At 36.3% G+C, this 15,438-nt stretch overlaps 1 protein-coding gene across 5 annotated transcripts in view; it reads right to left on the reverse strand.

Annotated features, from left to right (window-relative positions):
* Positions 1 to 15,438, reverse strand: part of FAM172A (family with sequence similarity 172 member A) — a 429,500-nt gene that overhangs the window by 366,744 nt on the left and 47,318 nt on the right. For all 5 annotated transcript variants that reach the window (XM_047731577.1, XM_047731576.1, XM_047731573.1 and 2 more), the window contains one exon: positions 10,704 to 10,804. In XM_047731577.1, the coding sequence (XP_047587533.1) occupies positions 10,704 to 10,804 (101 nt within the window). The remainder of the gene's footprint in view (positions 1 to 10,703; positions 10,805 to 15,438) is intronic.

Below are 15,438 nucleotides of genomic sequence, written 5' to 3' on the forward strand. Positions count from 1 at the left end.
CATGCTTACCCTTATTTTTATATATATATATAAGTCTTTCTTTCTTTAAAATTTTGGGAGGTGGTTTCTTCTAAGAGACCAAAATACACCCAAAATCAAGTGGGTGGCTCTGCTCTATTCACTATTATAATATATATATACATACATATATATATATATATATATATATATATATATATATATACATATACATTTTTTTTTTTAAATTTCTTTTTACCCCCATTCTTCTTGCCCCAGTTGGGAGTCTCTTCTGATTTGGTTAGCGTACATTATCCTGGGGCCTTTGTCACCCTTTTACTATTTTATTTTCTCGATACTCACCACAGAAAAAAGAACAAGAGGCAGTACAGATGGCTAGGGACCTAATCAACATGGACATTGGTAATATGTCAGATCTAGAGTTCCGAATGACAATTCTCAAGGGCTAGCTGGGCTTGAAAAAGGCATGGAAGATATTAGAGAAACCCTGTCTGGAGAAATAAAAGCCCTTTCTGGAGAAATAAAAGAACTAAGGCTAACCAAACTGAAATCAAAAAAGCTATTAATGAGGAGCAATAAAAAATGGAGGTTCTTACTGCTAGGAAAATGAGGCAGAAGAGAGAATTAGTGATATAGAAGACCAAATGACAGAGAATAAAGAAGCTGAGCAAAAGAGATCAAACAACTACTGGACCATGAGGGGAGAATTCAAGAGATAGGTGATATAATCTCTCAAAACAGTATTAGAATAATTGGGATTCCAGAAGAAGAAGAAAGAGAGAGAGGGGCAGAAGGAATATTGGAGCAAATTATAGTAGAGAATTTCCCTAACATGGCAAAGGGAACAAGCATTGAAATCCAGGAGGCACACAGAACCCCACACAAAATCAATAAAAACAGGTCCACATCCCATCATCTGATAGTAAAACTTACCAGTCTTAGTGACAAAGAGAAAATCCTGAAAGCAGCTCGGGACAAGAAGTCTGTAACATACAACAGTAGAAATATTAGATTTGCAGCAGACTTATCCACAGAGACCTGGCAGGCCAGAAAGAAGTGGCATGATATATTCAGAGCACTAAATAAGAAAAATATGCAGCCAAGAATACTATCTCCAGCTAGGCTATCATTAAAAATAGAAGGAGAGATTAAAAAAACTTCCAGGAAAAACAAAAATTAAAAGAATTTGCAAACACCAAACCAGGCCTACAGGAAATATTGAAAGGGGTCCTCCAAGCAAAGAGAGAGCCTAAAAGTATTACAAGAGAAAGGAACGGAGACAATACAAAAATAGTCACCTTACATGCAATACAATGGCACTAAATTCATATCTTTCAATAGTTACCCTGAATGTAAATGGACTAAATGCCCCAATACAAAGACACAGGGTATCGGAATGGATAAAAACCCAAATCCATCAATATGCTGTCTACAAGAAACTCATTTTAGACCCAAAGACACCTCCAGATTGAAAGTAAGGGGGTAGAAAACAACTTACCATGCTAATGGACATCAAAAGAAAGCTGGGGTGATAATCCTTATATCAGTTAAATTAGATTTTAAGCCAAGGACTATAATAAGAGATGAGGAAGGACACTATATCATACTCAAGGGTCTGTCCAACAAGAAGATCTAACAATTTTAAATATCTATGCCCCTAACATGGGAGCAGTCTACTATACAAACCAATTAATAATAAAATCAAAGAAACACATTGACAATAATACAATAATAGTAGGGGACTTTAACAACCCCCTCACTGAAATGGACAGATCATCCAAGCAAAAGATCAACAAGGAAATAAAGGCCTTAAATGACACACTGGACCAGATGGACATCACAGATACATTCACAACATTCCATCCCAAAGCAACAGAATACACATTCTTCTCTAGTGCACATGAACATTCTCCAGAATTGATCACATCGTGGGTCACAAATCAGGTCTCAACCAGTACCAAAAGACTGGGATCATTCCTTGCATATTTTCAGACCACAACGCTCTGAAGCTAGAACTCAATCACAAAAGGAAAGTTGGAAAGAATTCAAATACATGGAGGCTAAAAAGCATCTTACTAAAAAATGAATGGGTCAACCAGGAAATTAAAGAACTGAAAAAATTCATGGAAACAAATGATAATGAAAGCACAACTGTTCAAAATCTGTGGGACACAGCAAAGACAGTCCTGAGAGGAAAGCATATAGCCATACAAGCCATTTTCAAGAAACAAGAAAGGTCTCAAGTACACAACCTAACCCTGCACCTAAAGGAGCTGGAGAAAGAAGAGCAAAGAAACCCAAACCCAGCAGGAGAAAAGAAATAATAAAGATCAGAGCAGAAATCAATGAAATCAACACCAAAAGAATAGTAGAACAAATCAACAAAACTAGCAGCTGGTTCTTTGAAAGAATTAATAAGATTGATAGACCCCTGGCCAGACTTATCAAAAAGAAAAGAGAAAGGACCCAAATAAATAAAATCATGAATGAAAGAGGAGAGATCACAACCAACACCAAAGAAATACAATTATAAGAACATATTATAAGCAACTATGCACCAGCAAATTTGACAATCTGGAAGAAATGGATGTATTCCTAGAGATATATAAACTACCACAACTGAACCAGGAAGAAATAGAAAACCTGAACAGACCCATAACCAGTAATGTGATTGAAGCAGTCATCCAAAATCTCCTAACAAACAAGAGCCCAGGGCCAGACGTCTTCCCAAGGGAATTCTTCCGAACATTTCAAGAATAATTAATACCTATTGTCCTGAAACTGTTCCAAAAAATAGAAATGGATGGAAAACTTCCAAACTCATTTTATGGGGCCAGCATTACCTTAATCCCAAAACCAGACAAAGACCCCATCAAAAAAGAGAATTACAGACCAATATCCATGATGAACACAGATGCAAAAATTCTCACCAAAATACTAGCCAATAGGATCCAACAGTATATTAAAAGGATTATTCATCACGATGAAGTGTAATTTATTCCTGGGCTGCAAGGTTGAATCAACATCTGCAAATCAATCAATGTGACACAATACATTAATAAAAGAAAAAACACGAATCATATGATACTCTCAATAGATGCTGAAAAAGCATTTGACAAAGTACAGCATCCCTTCTTGATCAAAATTCTTCAAAGCATAGGGATAGAGGGTACATTCCTCAATATCATCAGTGCCATCTATGAAAAATCCACAGTTAATATCATTCTCAATGGGGAAAAACTGAGAGCTTTTCCCTGAAGACCAAGAACACGGCAGGGATGCCCAGTACACCACTGCTATTCAACATAGTACCAGAACTACTAGCCTCAGCAATCAGACAACAAAAAGAAATTAAAGTCATCCAAATCGGAGAAGGAGAAGTCAAACTCTCACTCGTTGCAGATGATATGATACTTTATGTAGAAAACCCAAAAGACTCCACTCCAAAACTGCTAGAACTAGTACAGGAATTCAGTAAAGTGTCAGGATATAAAATCAATGTATAGAAATCAGTTGCATTTTTATACACCAATAAGAAGACAGAAGAAAGAGAAATTAAGGAGTCGATCCCATTTACAATGGCACCCAAAAACCATAAGATACCTAGGAATAAACCTAACCAAAGAGGCTAAGAATCTGTACTCAGAAAACTATAAAGAACTCATGAAAGAAATTGAGGAAGACACAAAGAAATGGAAAAATGTTCCATGCTCATGGATTGGAAGAACAAATATTGTGAAAATGTCTTCGCTACCTAAAGCAATCTACACATTTAATGCAATCCCTATCAAAATACCATCATTTTTTTCAAAAAACTGTAACAAATAATCCTAAAATTTATATAAAACCAGGAAAGACCCTGAATAGCCAGAAGAATGTTGAAAAGAAAGCCAAAGTTGGTGGCATCAGAATTCCAGACTTCAAGCTCTATTACAAAGCTGTAATCACGAAGACAGTATGGTACTGGCACAAAAACAGACACATAGATCAATGGAACAGAATAGAGAGCCCAGAAATAGACCCTCAACTCTATGGTCAACTAATCTTGGACAAAGCAGAAAAGAACGTCCAGTGGAAAAAAGACAGTCTCTTCAACAAATGGTGTTGGGAAAATTGTGGACAGCCACATGCGGAAAAATGAAACTGGACCATTTCCGTACACCATGCACAAAAATAGACTCCAAATGGATGAAAGACCTCAATGTGAAACAGGAATCCATCAAAATCCTTGAGGAGAATGCAGGCAGCAACTCTCTGACCTCAGTTGCAGGAACTTCTTCCTAGAAACACTGCCAAAGGCAAGGGAAGCAAGGGCAAAAATGAACTATTGGGACTTCATTAAGATCAAACGCTTTTGCACGACAAGGGAAACAGTCAACAAAACCAAAAGACAATTGACAGAATGGGAGAAAATATTCACAAACGACATATCAGATAAAAGGCTAGCATTCAAAATCTATAAAGAACTTATCAAACTCAACACCCAAAGAACAAATAATCCAGTCAAGAAATGGGCAGAGACATGAAAACACATTTCCGCAAAGAAGACATCCAGATGGCCAACAGACACATGAAAAAGTGCTCAACATCACTCGGCATCAGGGAAATACAAATCAAAAGCACAATGAGATACCACCTCACACCTGTCAGAATGGCTAAAATTAATAAGTCAGGAAACGACAGATGTTGGTGAGGATGTGGAAAAAGGGGAACTCTCCTACACTGCTGGTGGGAATGTAAGCTGGTGCAAGCCACTCTGGAAAACAGCATGGAGGTTCAAAAAGTTGAAAACAGAGCTACCCTCCAACCCAGCAATCCCACTATTGGGTATTTACCCTAAAGATACAAACGTAGTGACCTGAAGGGGCACGTGTGTAAGCTTGACAATTCACAGACCTGTACCCCTGGGGCAAATAATGCACTATATGTTAATAAAAATAATTAATAAAAAAATGAAAAGAAAAAAATTACATGGAGGAAAATAAAAACCCAGATACAAAATCTCTTTGATGCAGTAGTAGTGGTTCTATGATGGAAGTTTATAGCAATACAGGCCTACCTCAAGAAAGAAGGAAAATTAAAGCAAAAAAAAAAGGTAAGAAAATTCTTAAACAACCTAAGATCACACCTAAAGGAGCTAAAAAAAGAACAACAAATGAAGTCTAAAGCCAGCAGAAGGAAAGAAATAATAAAGATTAGAGCAGAAACACATAATATAGAAACTAAAATAACAGAACACATCAATGAAACCAGGAGATGGTTCTTGGAAAAAAAACCAATAAAACTGATAAACCTCTAGCCAGACTTAGCAAAAAGGAAAGAAAAAGAACTCAAATAAATAAAATCACAAATTAGAGAGAAGAAATAACAACCAATAGCAGAGAAATACAAATGATTATAAGAGATTACAAAAAACTATACACCAACAAACTGGGCAACCTAGAAGAAACAGGTAAATTCCTAGAAACATTAAATTACCAACCCTGAAACAGCAAGAAACAGAAAATTTGAAATTTGACAATCTGCAAAGAAACTGAATCAGTAATCAAAAACTCCCAACAAACAAAAGTGCAAGACCAGATGGTTTCACAGGTGAAAAAAAATTAAGCTCTTAGTTGTTTTAGTGTGATTCTAGTCAAGAATAAAGAGCCACGCTTATAAAACTGTTCAGTCACTGCTATTCTCTTATTAAGCACATTGACAATTTATTAATTCTTAAAGAGGTAATTAAGATAAATATTAAAGGAAATGCAAATACCCAAATTAGTAAGAAAATCAAATTTTTCTTTCATTAGAATTTCTGCTGGATTATATATTCTCCACTTAATAGTAATTCAGTATTGACCTGAAACAGATAGCTGGGGATAATTTCACAAATTACATGCTAGTTTTACAAATGAAGCCCAAAGCCTAAATTCTACTTATTACCTAACATGATAGCCTTTGGAGTCTTCTGGATTAAGCTTACCAGAAACACTATTTTCTGGCATTCAACTCCAGTATATATACTGGAGAATTCTACTTTGAAAATTACCCTTTCACACCACTCTCCCACCTCCTTAAACCCTTGACAGTATCTTTCTAAATTTAGATAAATTATCCAAACCTCTTATAGGCTATATATTTTTATCAAGCTATATGTAGATAGTAAAGAAAAAAAATACATATTAGCAAAAGCTTTTGTTTGACTATAAAAATGTAACTACGTGAATGCAAAGAGTATTCTTTTGTGTAGTTATGGAACTGCATTCTAAGAACAAACTGACATCTCAGTTTATTTTACTTACACAATAAGTTTAATTTACATAGAAATGACAGAGCATTTCAAGAGCAAGTCTTAAAAACAATTTCTGCTGAATGACTGCTATAATAATCTCCTTAAGAGAGAAATAAACATAAACTAAAACGGCAGTTCTGAAACATACATAGTACTTTTCTAGTGAAGACAAAAGTCGATATTTAGTAGGAACATACTAAAAGAAGAAAAAAAAAAAAAACCAGAAGGGGTTTTGGTTTAGATTGTTGGCTAAAGCCAGAATCTATTTCCTTAAAACTTCAATCATCAGAAGCTATTTATTAAGGCAGGTTCCTAAGCAATAAACTCAAATTTGTAATATCTTCTGAATTCCACCCTACCCATCAATGAGGAGAAAGGAGGTTTTTCAGTGCTTCTGTGTCCAGGACGTGGTGAAATGCTTTCTACAGGCTCTCACTTACTGCAACTAGTGACATCACTGGTAACACGAAGTACTAAATTACTTCCAAAATATAAATGCAAAACTTTATTTGTTTTCTAGGAAATTTAGGCAGTTCTAGAAGAACTTCTATTTTCTGAATTACAGCAGATTCAGTCTAGAGTTTGACCATGAAGAATAAAAATTTTCCAACAAAACATGCCATAAATACAGACAGATGACTTTTAATCAAATAATTTTTATCAGCAAAGCCATAATTGTCTGAAACTCTTAGAAATTAAATGGGAATTAGAGTAAAGTAATTGAAAATTGTTTAGCTCTACAAATGGGAAAATCATCATTAGCATATCATTTTCCTTTCAATAAGTAAACATTATCTTCATGTTCAAATTCCTAAAATTAAGAAATTTCCTAAAATACATAGGTCTAGAATTTATAGTTTATATATTTGTATAACACTCATTTACTATTCAACAAGTACCATAAGAATACAGAAAATTTCCCCAAATTGCCAAAAGATATGCATTAAAAAATATTGTAGGGGTGCCTGGGTGGTTCAGTAGGTTAAGCCTCTGCCTTCAGCTCAGGTCATAATCATAGGATCCTGGGATCGAGCCCCGCATCGGGCTCTCTGCTCAGTAGAAAGCCTGCTTCCCCCTCTCTGCCTGCCTCTCTGCCTACTTGTGATCTCTGTCAAATAAATAAAATAAAATCTTAAAAAAATAAAAATAAAAAAATATTGTAATACAGTGTAAAGTATCTTAAAGAGAAAGAAAACAAACTCATGCTGTTAGTTTACTAACATTGTTTAAATTCTATTTTATTATTTTTACTTAATTTTTAATCTTGCTAAGTGGAATATTCATATTTAAGGTCACCTTAAATTGTTCTTTTTTTTTAAGATTTTATTTATTTATTTGATAGAGAGATAGAGAGCAAAGTAGGCAGAGCGGCAGGCAGAGGGAGAGGGAGAAACAGGCTCTCCACTGAGCACGGAGCCCGATGTGGGATTCGATCCCAGGACCCCAGGATCAGGACCTGAGCCAAAGGCAGATGCTTAACCGATTGAGCCACCCAGGCGCCCACCTTAAATCATTCTCAAAAGAAGGCAAGATAGGCGGAAAAAGAGAATGAGAAGAAAAGAAATTGAGAAAAAGAAAAAAAAAGAGTGGTAGAGGAGATGAGAGAAGGCTTCCTAGAAGATATGAAAGCCAAAACCTGAAGGCAGGTAGAGGTAGGGGTATCATGAACAAGGGAGCAAGGGCATTTCAAAGACAGAAAACGGTACGAGATAAAAGTATAAGGTATGAATGAAGGACAGTAAGGTGGTTAAACTAATTGGAAGACACAGCTCAGAAAAAGAAAGGAAGATGGACAAAAAGATAGGTCCACCTATGCATTATTAAATCCTACCATAAATAACACCAAACAAATTTACAATAGGAAAATTGTGTCATTATGCATATGTAACTAGAATTCATACATCTCAAACCTAAAATGTAGGAAATGAAATTAAATTAATAGTCAACCTTCAGCAGTGAGACTGGTAATAAAAATAAGTATTTCATGGTGTACCCGAATTCAGAGGAATAAAAAATAAAAACACAAGTATTTCAAACAAGACATGAGAAGCAAGATGGTAGGGAACCAAATACTAACAACCAGACTTCCCTTCTCTAATCTTTGGATCTTTTGTTGCGACAGTTTTATGTTAGAAGGTTATATACTTTTGATAAATATATTGGGAAGTAAATGGGATTGGTACTTGAAGCTCAGGGGTCTACTGATCTATATTTGAGACACACTGCATTACAGAATAAATCCTGTGATTTGGGGTGATCATTTGGGGCCAGCTTGATCACGAACACAAATGTGAATGCAGGCATAGGAGGTGGGAAATCTAGATAATGCACAATATTTTATCTCTATCTATATATAATTATTAAAGTGAAACTTCATAATACTTTATCATAGAGTAAGATCCACCAAAAATCAAACCTGTGACAATCCATATGTCCAAAGAATATAAGATAGGAGATCTAGGAGAAAGGAATTACTTGTACATGGACAATCTAATAAGATACAGTTGCTACATTCTGACAGAGATAATGGTAGGGGATACAGGTTAAGGGTGAAAAAGATGCAGATGACAAAAAGGACAAAGTTTGTTTAGAGAACAGCACCTGTCCAAGTGAACAAATATGCATGGCTCATGGAAAGGAGTAGACTGTAAGCCCCCTTTAAAAACAAAACAAAACAAACATCCCCAGTTCTTCTGTAAGGTCATATACTACGGATATTCCTAGAATCAACATACTACTAGCCTGCGGCATATAAGTAATTCACTTGTGGGGAATGGGGAAATATCTCATGTGCAGAAGAAATTATTCAGGGCATTAATTAAATTTAAGTTACAAATGCTAGCGAAAAATGTCAAGAACTCTGAAGGGCCTAAGATTTTATTCTCTTTGCCAGCTAACAAGTTAGCCTGCTACAATTTCATGGATATTGCCAAAAGACACTAGATTTCTATGTCAGAGACTAAAGACTTTATTACTCAAGGTATTCGGCAAGCAGCATAAGCTTATTTTCATCTCTTTCTTTTGTCCTTCTAGTCCTAAAGAGGCAATATGGACAGGCTAAAGATAGAGGCTAAGCACACAGTGGGACTGCATCATAGCTAAGGAACCTCAAAATTTATGAAGCTCAATCTTGTAAGGGGGTTACTAGCAAACCTGCCCATTCTTTACCACTAGTGGCGGACGGGAAGAGCATTTTCCTGAAGAGCAAACAAATCTGTTCTCTCCCTTGGAGGAAGACACAAGCTCTGTCTTCCAAGCTGTTTCCTACACAAACACCCTCGAAAAGATAGTCCACAGCAAAAGCTGTCAACGCCTTTGCTCAGACACATGTGGAAATGTAATTCATGGAGAACTGTCTTCCAGAAAAGATAAACTAAGTTTCATATATTCTTTATGCTGCTGTTTAACCAAGTAATTCATTCTGACTAGTTTTTAAAGAATCAAAACAGTAATATAGGAACTTTAGCTTTTCCTTAAAGAACTAAAGTAGTATGTATTATCACACTAAACAAATGTGTCCATGTGCATTTTATTTTATTTTATTTTTTTAGGATTTTGTTTATTAATTTGACAGAGATCACAAGCAGGCAGAGAGGCAGGCAGAGAGAGAGGAAGGGAAGCAGGCTCCCTGCCAAGCAGAGAGCCTGAGGAAGGGCTCGATCCAGGACCCTGGGATCACGACCTGAGCCAAAGGCAGAGGCTTTAACCCATTGAGCCACCCAGGCGCCCCTCCATGTGCATTTTATTTAAATTATTTAACATGACATAGGATGAGTAAAACTTTTGGCTTTAACAGAACATTCACCTTAATGACAAATGCCATTTTCAAGGGTTCCTCACAATGGTACCATGTGAGGAAACTAAATGCTCACAAGGCCTAACCCTTCATCAAGTCAAAGGTAAATAGGTTAGACACACTTTATTAGCCAAGCAAATACCAATTTTCTTCACATAGGTAAGAATTTTTTTTACCTTTATTGAGGAGTAACTTTGATGATTTGATATATATACACATTGCAGAATGATAAACAAGATTAATACAATTAACATACTCATCACTTCATATAATTAACATAAGTAACTCTTTTTTTTTTTTTTAAGATAACCACTTAAAAGAACACTTATTCCTCCTGGCATAGCAGAGGATTCAACCTCTTTAAAACATTTAAAAGATAAAATTTGTCATGAATTTGTCTTCTGATGTAATGACTCACTACAAAATATTAAGGTCATGGGAAGGATAGGTTTACATAAAAACATAAACTTTGAGAATATGTTTCAAACATAACCATTGAAATAAACAAAAAAAACAACAATTTTTAAAATCACTTTTTTTTTTTTTAACAAAAGACTTCATGAGCTGCCTTAGCTTCAAAACCTTTATTCTGATTCTTCAAAACTGGAAGAAAAAAAAAAAAAGAGTGTGAAGTTTAATATATGACCATACCTCTCCTAGAGCTTCATATCTTTTCTGGTTCCATCTGTGCAAATCTTCTTGGTAGTTAAAAACAAACGGCTCCCCAGTTTTTATGTGTCTTAACTGTCCCTCTAGAAGATAAACAAACAGTATTGCTATGATTCAGAGTATATTTATAATAATATGAAAAATAAATAACATCTGATAAAAATTTAAAATAACTTTCTCAGAAGTTTCATTTTTTTCTTTGCATTTTTCCTTCAAATATCAACATGATGCAAACATCTAAGTACTATAAAAGAATGCCCTCAACTACTCAAATGCTGTGCCTTTTGACTTTCATTTCTCTAAAGCAAATTAACACTTGAGGGCCTATAATATATAAGGATCATGGCTAGCTACAGCTGTGAACAAGGTCTCAGGGTCTAAGCTTAGAGGTTAGAGGAGGAGTAAAAGCATAAATATCCAAAAGTTAAGCAACTTTTTAGGAAGGTAAACAAGAATGAAGTTAAGTCAACAATCTAAAAACTGCCACAGGCAACTCATGTAGATAATAAAGACTAAAATGAGTCTGGAAAAATGGAAGAGGAAGACCCTTACAAGTTAGAATAGTTTCAGAGGTTCCAGGGAGATTTCTCAACTAGGCCTAAAGTATGGTTAAGATTCCAAATGAAGGGGCGCCTGGGTGGCTCAGCGGGTTAAGCCGCTGCCTTCGGCTCAGGTCATGATCTCAGGGTCCTGGGATCGAGCCCCGCATCGGGCTCTCTGCTCGGCGGAGAGCCTGCTTCCTCCTCTCTCTCTGCCTGCCTCTCTGCCTGCTTGTGATCTCTCTCTATCAAATAAATAAATTAAAAAATCTTTAAAAAAAAAAAAAGATTCCAAATGAACACTGGAGAAAAGCAGGGAGAAAAGCAGTGAGCCACGATCGATTTGGACTGTCAAGTCAGACACATTCAATTCAGAGATTTTACTGATAATAACTTTGCTAATAATAACAAGGCAATAAGCAATCAAGAGGCACAGGCAAAGAAAAGAAGAAGAGGTCTGGGACAGCCCAGGCATTTCCTCCCAGGTCCTTGGCTCTCACTGGCAGCACTCTCTGGTCCAGAACAGGTGAAGTCTCAATGTGAGGCGAAAAGGTTACCTCATATATTGGTGAGCATTTGGTTACAAAATACTTCAGTTTTATGTGTCAGAGAGTGGTACTGCTTCTGTGATATCCTTCAGAGAAATATACTTCAAATATCCACAGATTATGCTTGTTTACCATAAGCAAACCGAAACCAGTCACCCGCTCAAAGTATTCTACAGATAAACACTCTGCTCATAGCAAACATTGGTCTATATTCACTAAAAGATTACATTATCAGGATGTTTTTAAGGAGAAAAGACCAGGCCACCTGTGTTCTTTCTGTCCCAGAAGTGTGCTGCTGGTGATCAGGAGAGAGACCACAGGCCAATTACTTTAACCTATTCTCCCCTGCCTCTACCTAGCAATTTAGACAAAAATGTGAAAAATGGACAGAATGTTCAAGTAATAGTGAACAATCCATTTTAACAGAAACAAAACGAAGTACTGAGCCAAACTGCAGAACACTGGTGAACATGTTGGGATCAAAAAGCAGAAGACTCCAACTACTGGATCTGGACTTTACGCTAAGAGCAGTGAGGCACAAGAAAGGGTTTAGAGACCAAAGAGGGACATGACATGCAGAGTGGAACTTAGTATTTGATTTTTATTCAATGAGGGCAGGAGTGGACAGAAAGTTGAAAGGAATGTATGGAACTAAAACTGAACCCTGGAAAAATACTACTTCAAGTAAAACTACTTCACTATTTTTAAAAATCAATTTCACCACATATAAAACTGTCTTTTTAAATATGCAAAACAAGGGCTAATCCTTATTTGTAAAGTTTTTAATATTCTCAACATGAGACACTGTGTTGGATCACTACATAGAACACTCTTTTTTGGGTTCTTTAGGAAAATGGAACCTATTAAAATAGCCACCTATTACCACTACTGTTAAAAGTGAAAAGGTTGGGACGCCTGGGTGGCTCAGTTGGTTAAGCGGCTGCCTTCGGCTCAGGTCATGATCCCAACGTCCTGGGATCGAGTCCCACATCGGGCTCCTTGCTCAGCGGGGAGCCTGCTTCTCCCTCTGCCTCTACCTACCACTCTGTCTGCCTGTGCTCATGCTCGCTCCCTCTCTCTCTCTCTCTTTTTCTAACAAATAAATAAATAAAATCTTTAAAAAAAAAAAAAAGTGAAAAGGTTAAGAGGCAAAGAAAGTGAGCACTCTTATCCAGAAAAAATATCTGGATCACTTAGGTTATATTATTATTTGTAAATATGGCATTTCTCAAAGGTTTGGACAATCACTCCAGTGACTGTCAAAGGTCTGATTTAGGCCATTTTAGCTTAGGGTCCCCTAAAATCAGCTATAAAGTTTCACATGTATACCTAAAATGTGTGCTATTCTGGGAAATGTATCCATATAGTTTATCAGATTTGTTATGGGACCTCAAAGAGGCTATCACTTGCCTAAATGAATTAATAAGTTCAAAGTATTTAGAATACTTCCTGGCATGTATTAAGAGTTCAATAAATGTCAGGTACTATAGAAGACGATATTCAAACTCAAATGGTCTGCCACAAGTTCAATTACTTTTTTTTTTTTTTTATTTGTCAGAGAGAGAGGAGAGCGAGCGAGCACAGGCAGACAGAATGGCAGGCAGAGGCAGAGGGAGAAGCAGGCTCCCCGCCAAGCAAGGAGCCTGATGCGGGACTCGATCCCAGGACGCTGGGATCATGACCTGAGCTGAAGGCAGCTGCTTAACCAACTGAGCCACCCAGGCGTCCCTCAATTACTTTTTCTAGTGATCTAAAAGTGCGCTCTCTCATAATACTGCACCAGAGCAGAGGGAGTATAGGTGAGGGGAAAAGGGGAAAAGCCTTCAACTTCTTCATCAGCAAGGACATTTGAGCTGGGCCTTATACGATTACAGCAATGGGAAACACAAGATGTATTTGAAAAGGCACAGAAGGGGTGCCTGGGTGGCTCAGTGGGTTAAGCCTCTGCCTTGGGCTCAGGTCATCATCTCAGGGTCCTTGGATCAAATCCTGCATTAGGCTCTCTGCTCAGCAGGGAGCCTGCTTCCTCCTCTCTATCTCTCTCTATCTCTCTCTCTCTCTCTCTCTCTACCTACCTCTCTGCCTACTTGTGATCTCTCTTTGTCAAATAAATAAATAAAATCTTTAAAAAAAAAGGCACAGTGATTTTAAAGAATAAGGTATAAATCTGATGGAGATAAAAACAATCTCTTCCCCTTTGTTACAAATTGTCCGGCTTAGGATAAAATTTGTATCCAAATTCTTCTTTTATCCAACTAACTACTTTAAAATCCTTTAGGAAAAATTAGAAATTTCTTCAATCAGGTAATGAAAGTTTAATTTCAAACCTTTCGTAAGAGTTCTTGTTATCATAAAGTTAAAAAAGAAGTCCCGAAAGACACTAAGTTAGAATTGCCTTTTTAGGGGTTTAGTATTGAGACCTAGTTTCCTATCTCCAAATCCTCACCTCTTTGAAAAAATATTCACCATTAACCCAAATTCAAAGGTGAACCGTATCAAGCTAAAAACAGATCCTTAAAAGTGACATTCTCTCCTTAGAATTCAAGCATTTCTCCTTAATACTGTTAGTCTGTGTTTATGCAAGACAATGTCCAAGATACTTATAAAATAAATGGTAGGCGTGTACAAGGATGCACGCACATTTGAGGCATACATACATGAAAAGGCGTATGTGTATGCAAAGGTATAGGTATCACATAAGTGTGAATGTAAGGTAAGTACATTCAAGGGTGTAGAAGTGAGTGAAAAGATGTCTGTATGTATCTGATAAGAAAGGGAAAGATAAAAGTTTATTACTTCTGGAGCACCTGGCTAGCTAGGTTGGTAAAACAAACAATTACTACTCATATATATCTTGGCATTAAGATATCCTTTATTAAAAGCATTAAAATTAACATCAGATAAGAGATCAAAGTTTCCAATATCATGTTTAAAATCAATTAATCTTCTAGTACACAGAGACTGTCACTATAAATCTTGACACATGTAAGTGTTATTATTAAGGGATATCCACTACCATAATGGTAACAAATCACCAATTTAGTTGATGTGGATCAACAAACAGAAAGCTACAACTTAAACTCTACCAAGCCTATAACACTAGTACTCTTCAAATGTTTAATAGTATGTTATTAATTCAATCAATCATAATTCTTTGTTCTAGAAACATCCTTGTAACTTATGGTATGTTCTTCCAAACCCCAAGTGGAAAGTCTTTCTTGTTCAGAATTTAATTAATAAATTTTAAAATAGGCAGGTTGCCTGGGTGGCTCATTCAGTTAAACATCAGCCTTTGGCTCAGATCATGATCTCGGGGTTCTGGGATGGAGCCCCGTACCAGGCTCTCTGCTCAGCAGAGAGTCTGCTTCTCCCTCTCTGTCTATCTCTCATTCTTACTCTCACTGTCTCTCAAATAAATAAATAATCTTAAAAAAAAAAAATAAATTTTAAAATAAGGATGTTGCCTGAAAAAAATCATGGAAAACTGAGTATTAGGCTTTAAAATATCATCATAGATGATAACTGCTAGCCATTTCCTTTTAAATACGTGAAAAAGTAGTATCTTTCTACATAATATAATTGGAGTTCCAATTGGATGCCTGAGAGTTGAAAGCTCTGGGCTGAAATACG

Source organism: Lutra lutra, chromosome 5 (assembly GCF_902655055.1).
Source record: "Lutra lutra chromosome 5, mLutLut1.2, whole genome shotgun sequence".
In the NCBI taxonomy this organism is placed as follows: Eukaryota; Metazoa; Chordata; class Mammalia; order Carnivora; family Mustelidae; genus Lutra; species Lutra lutra.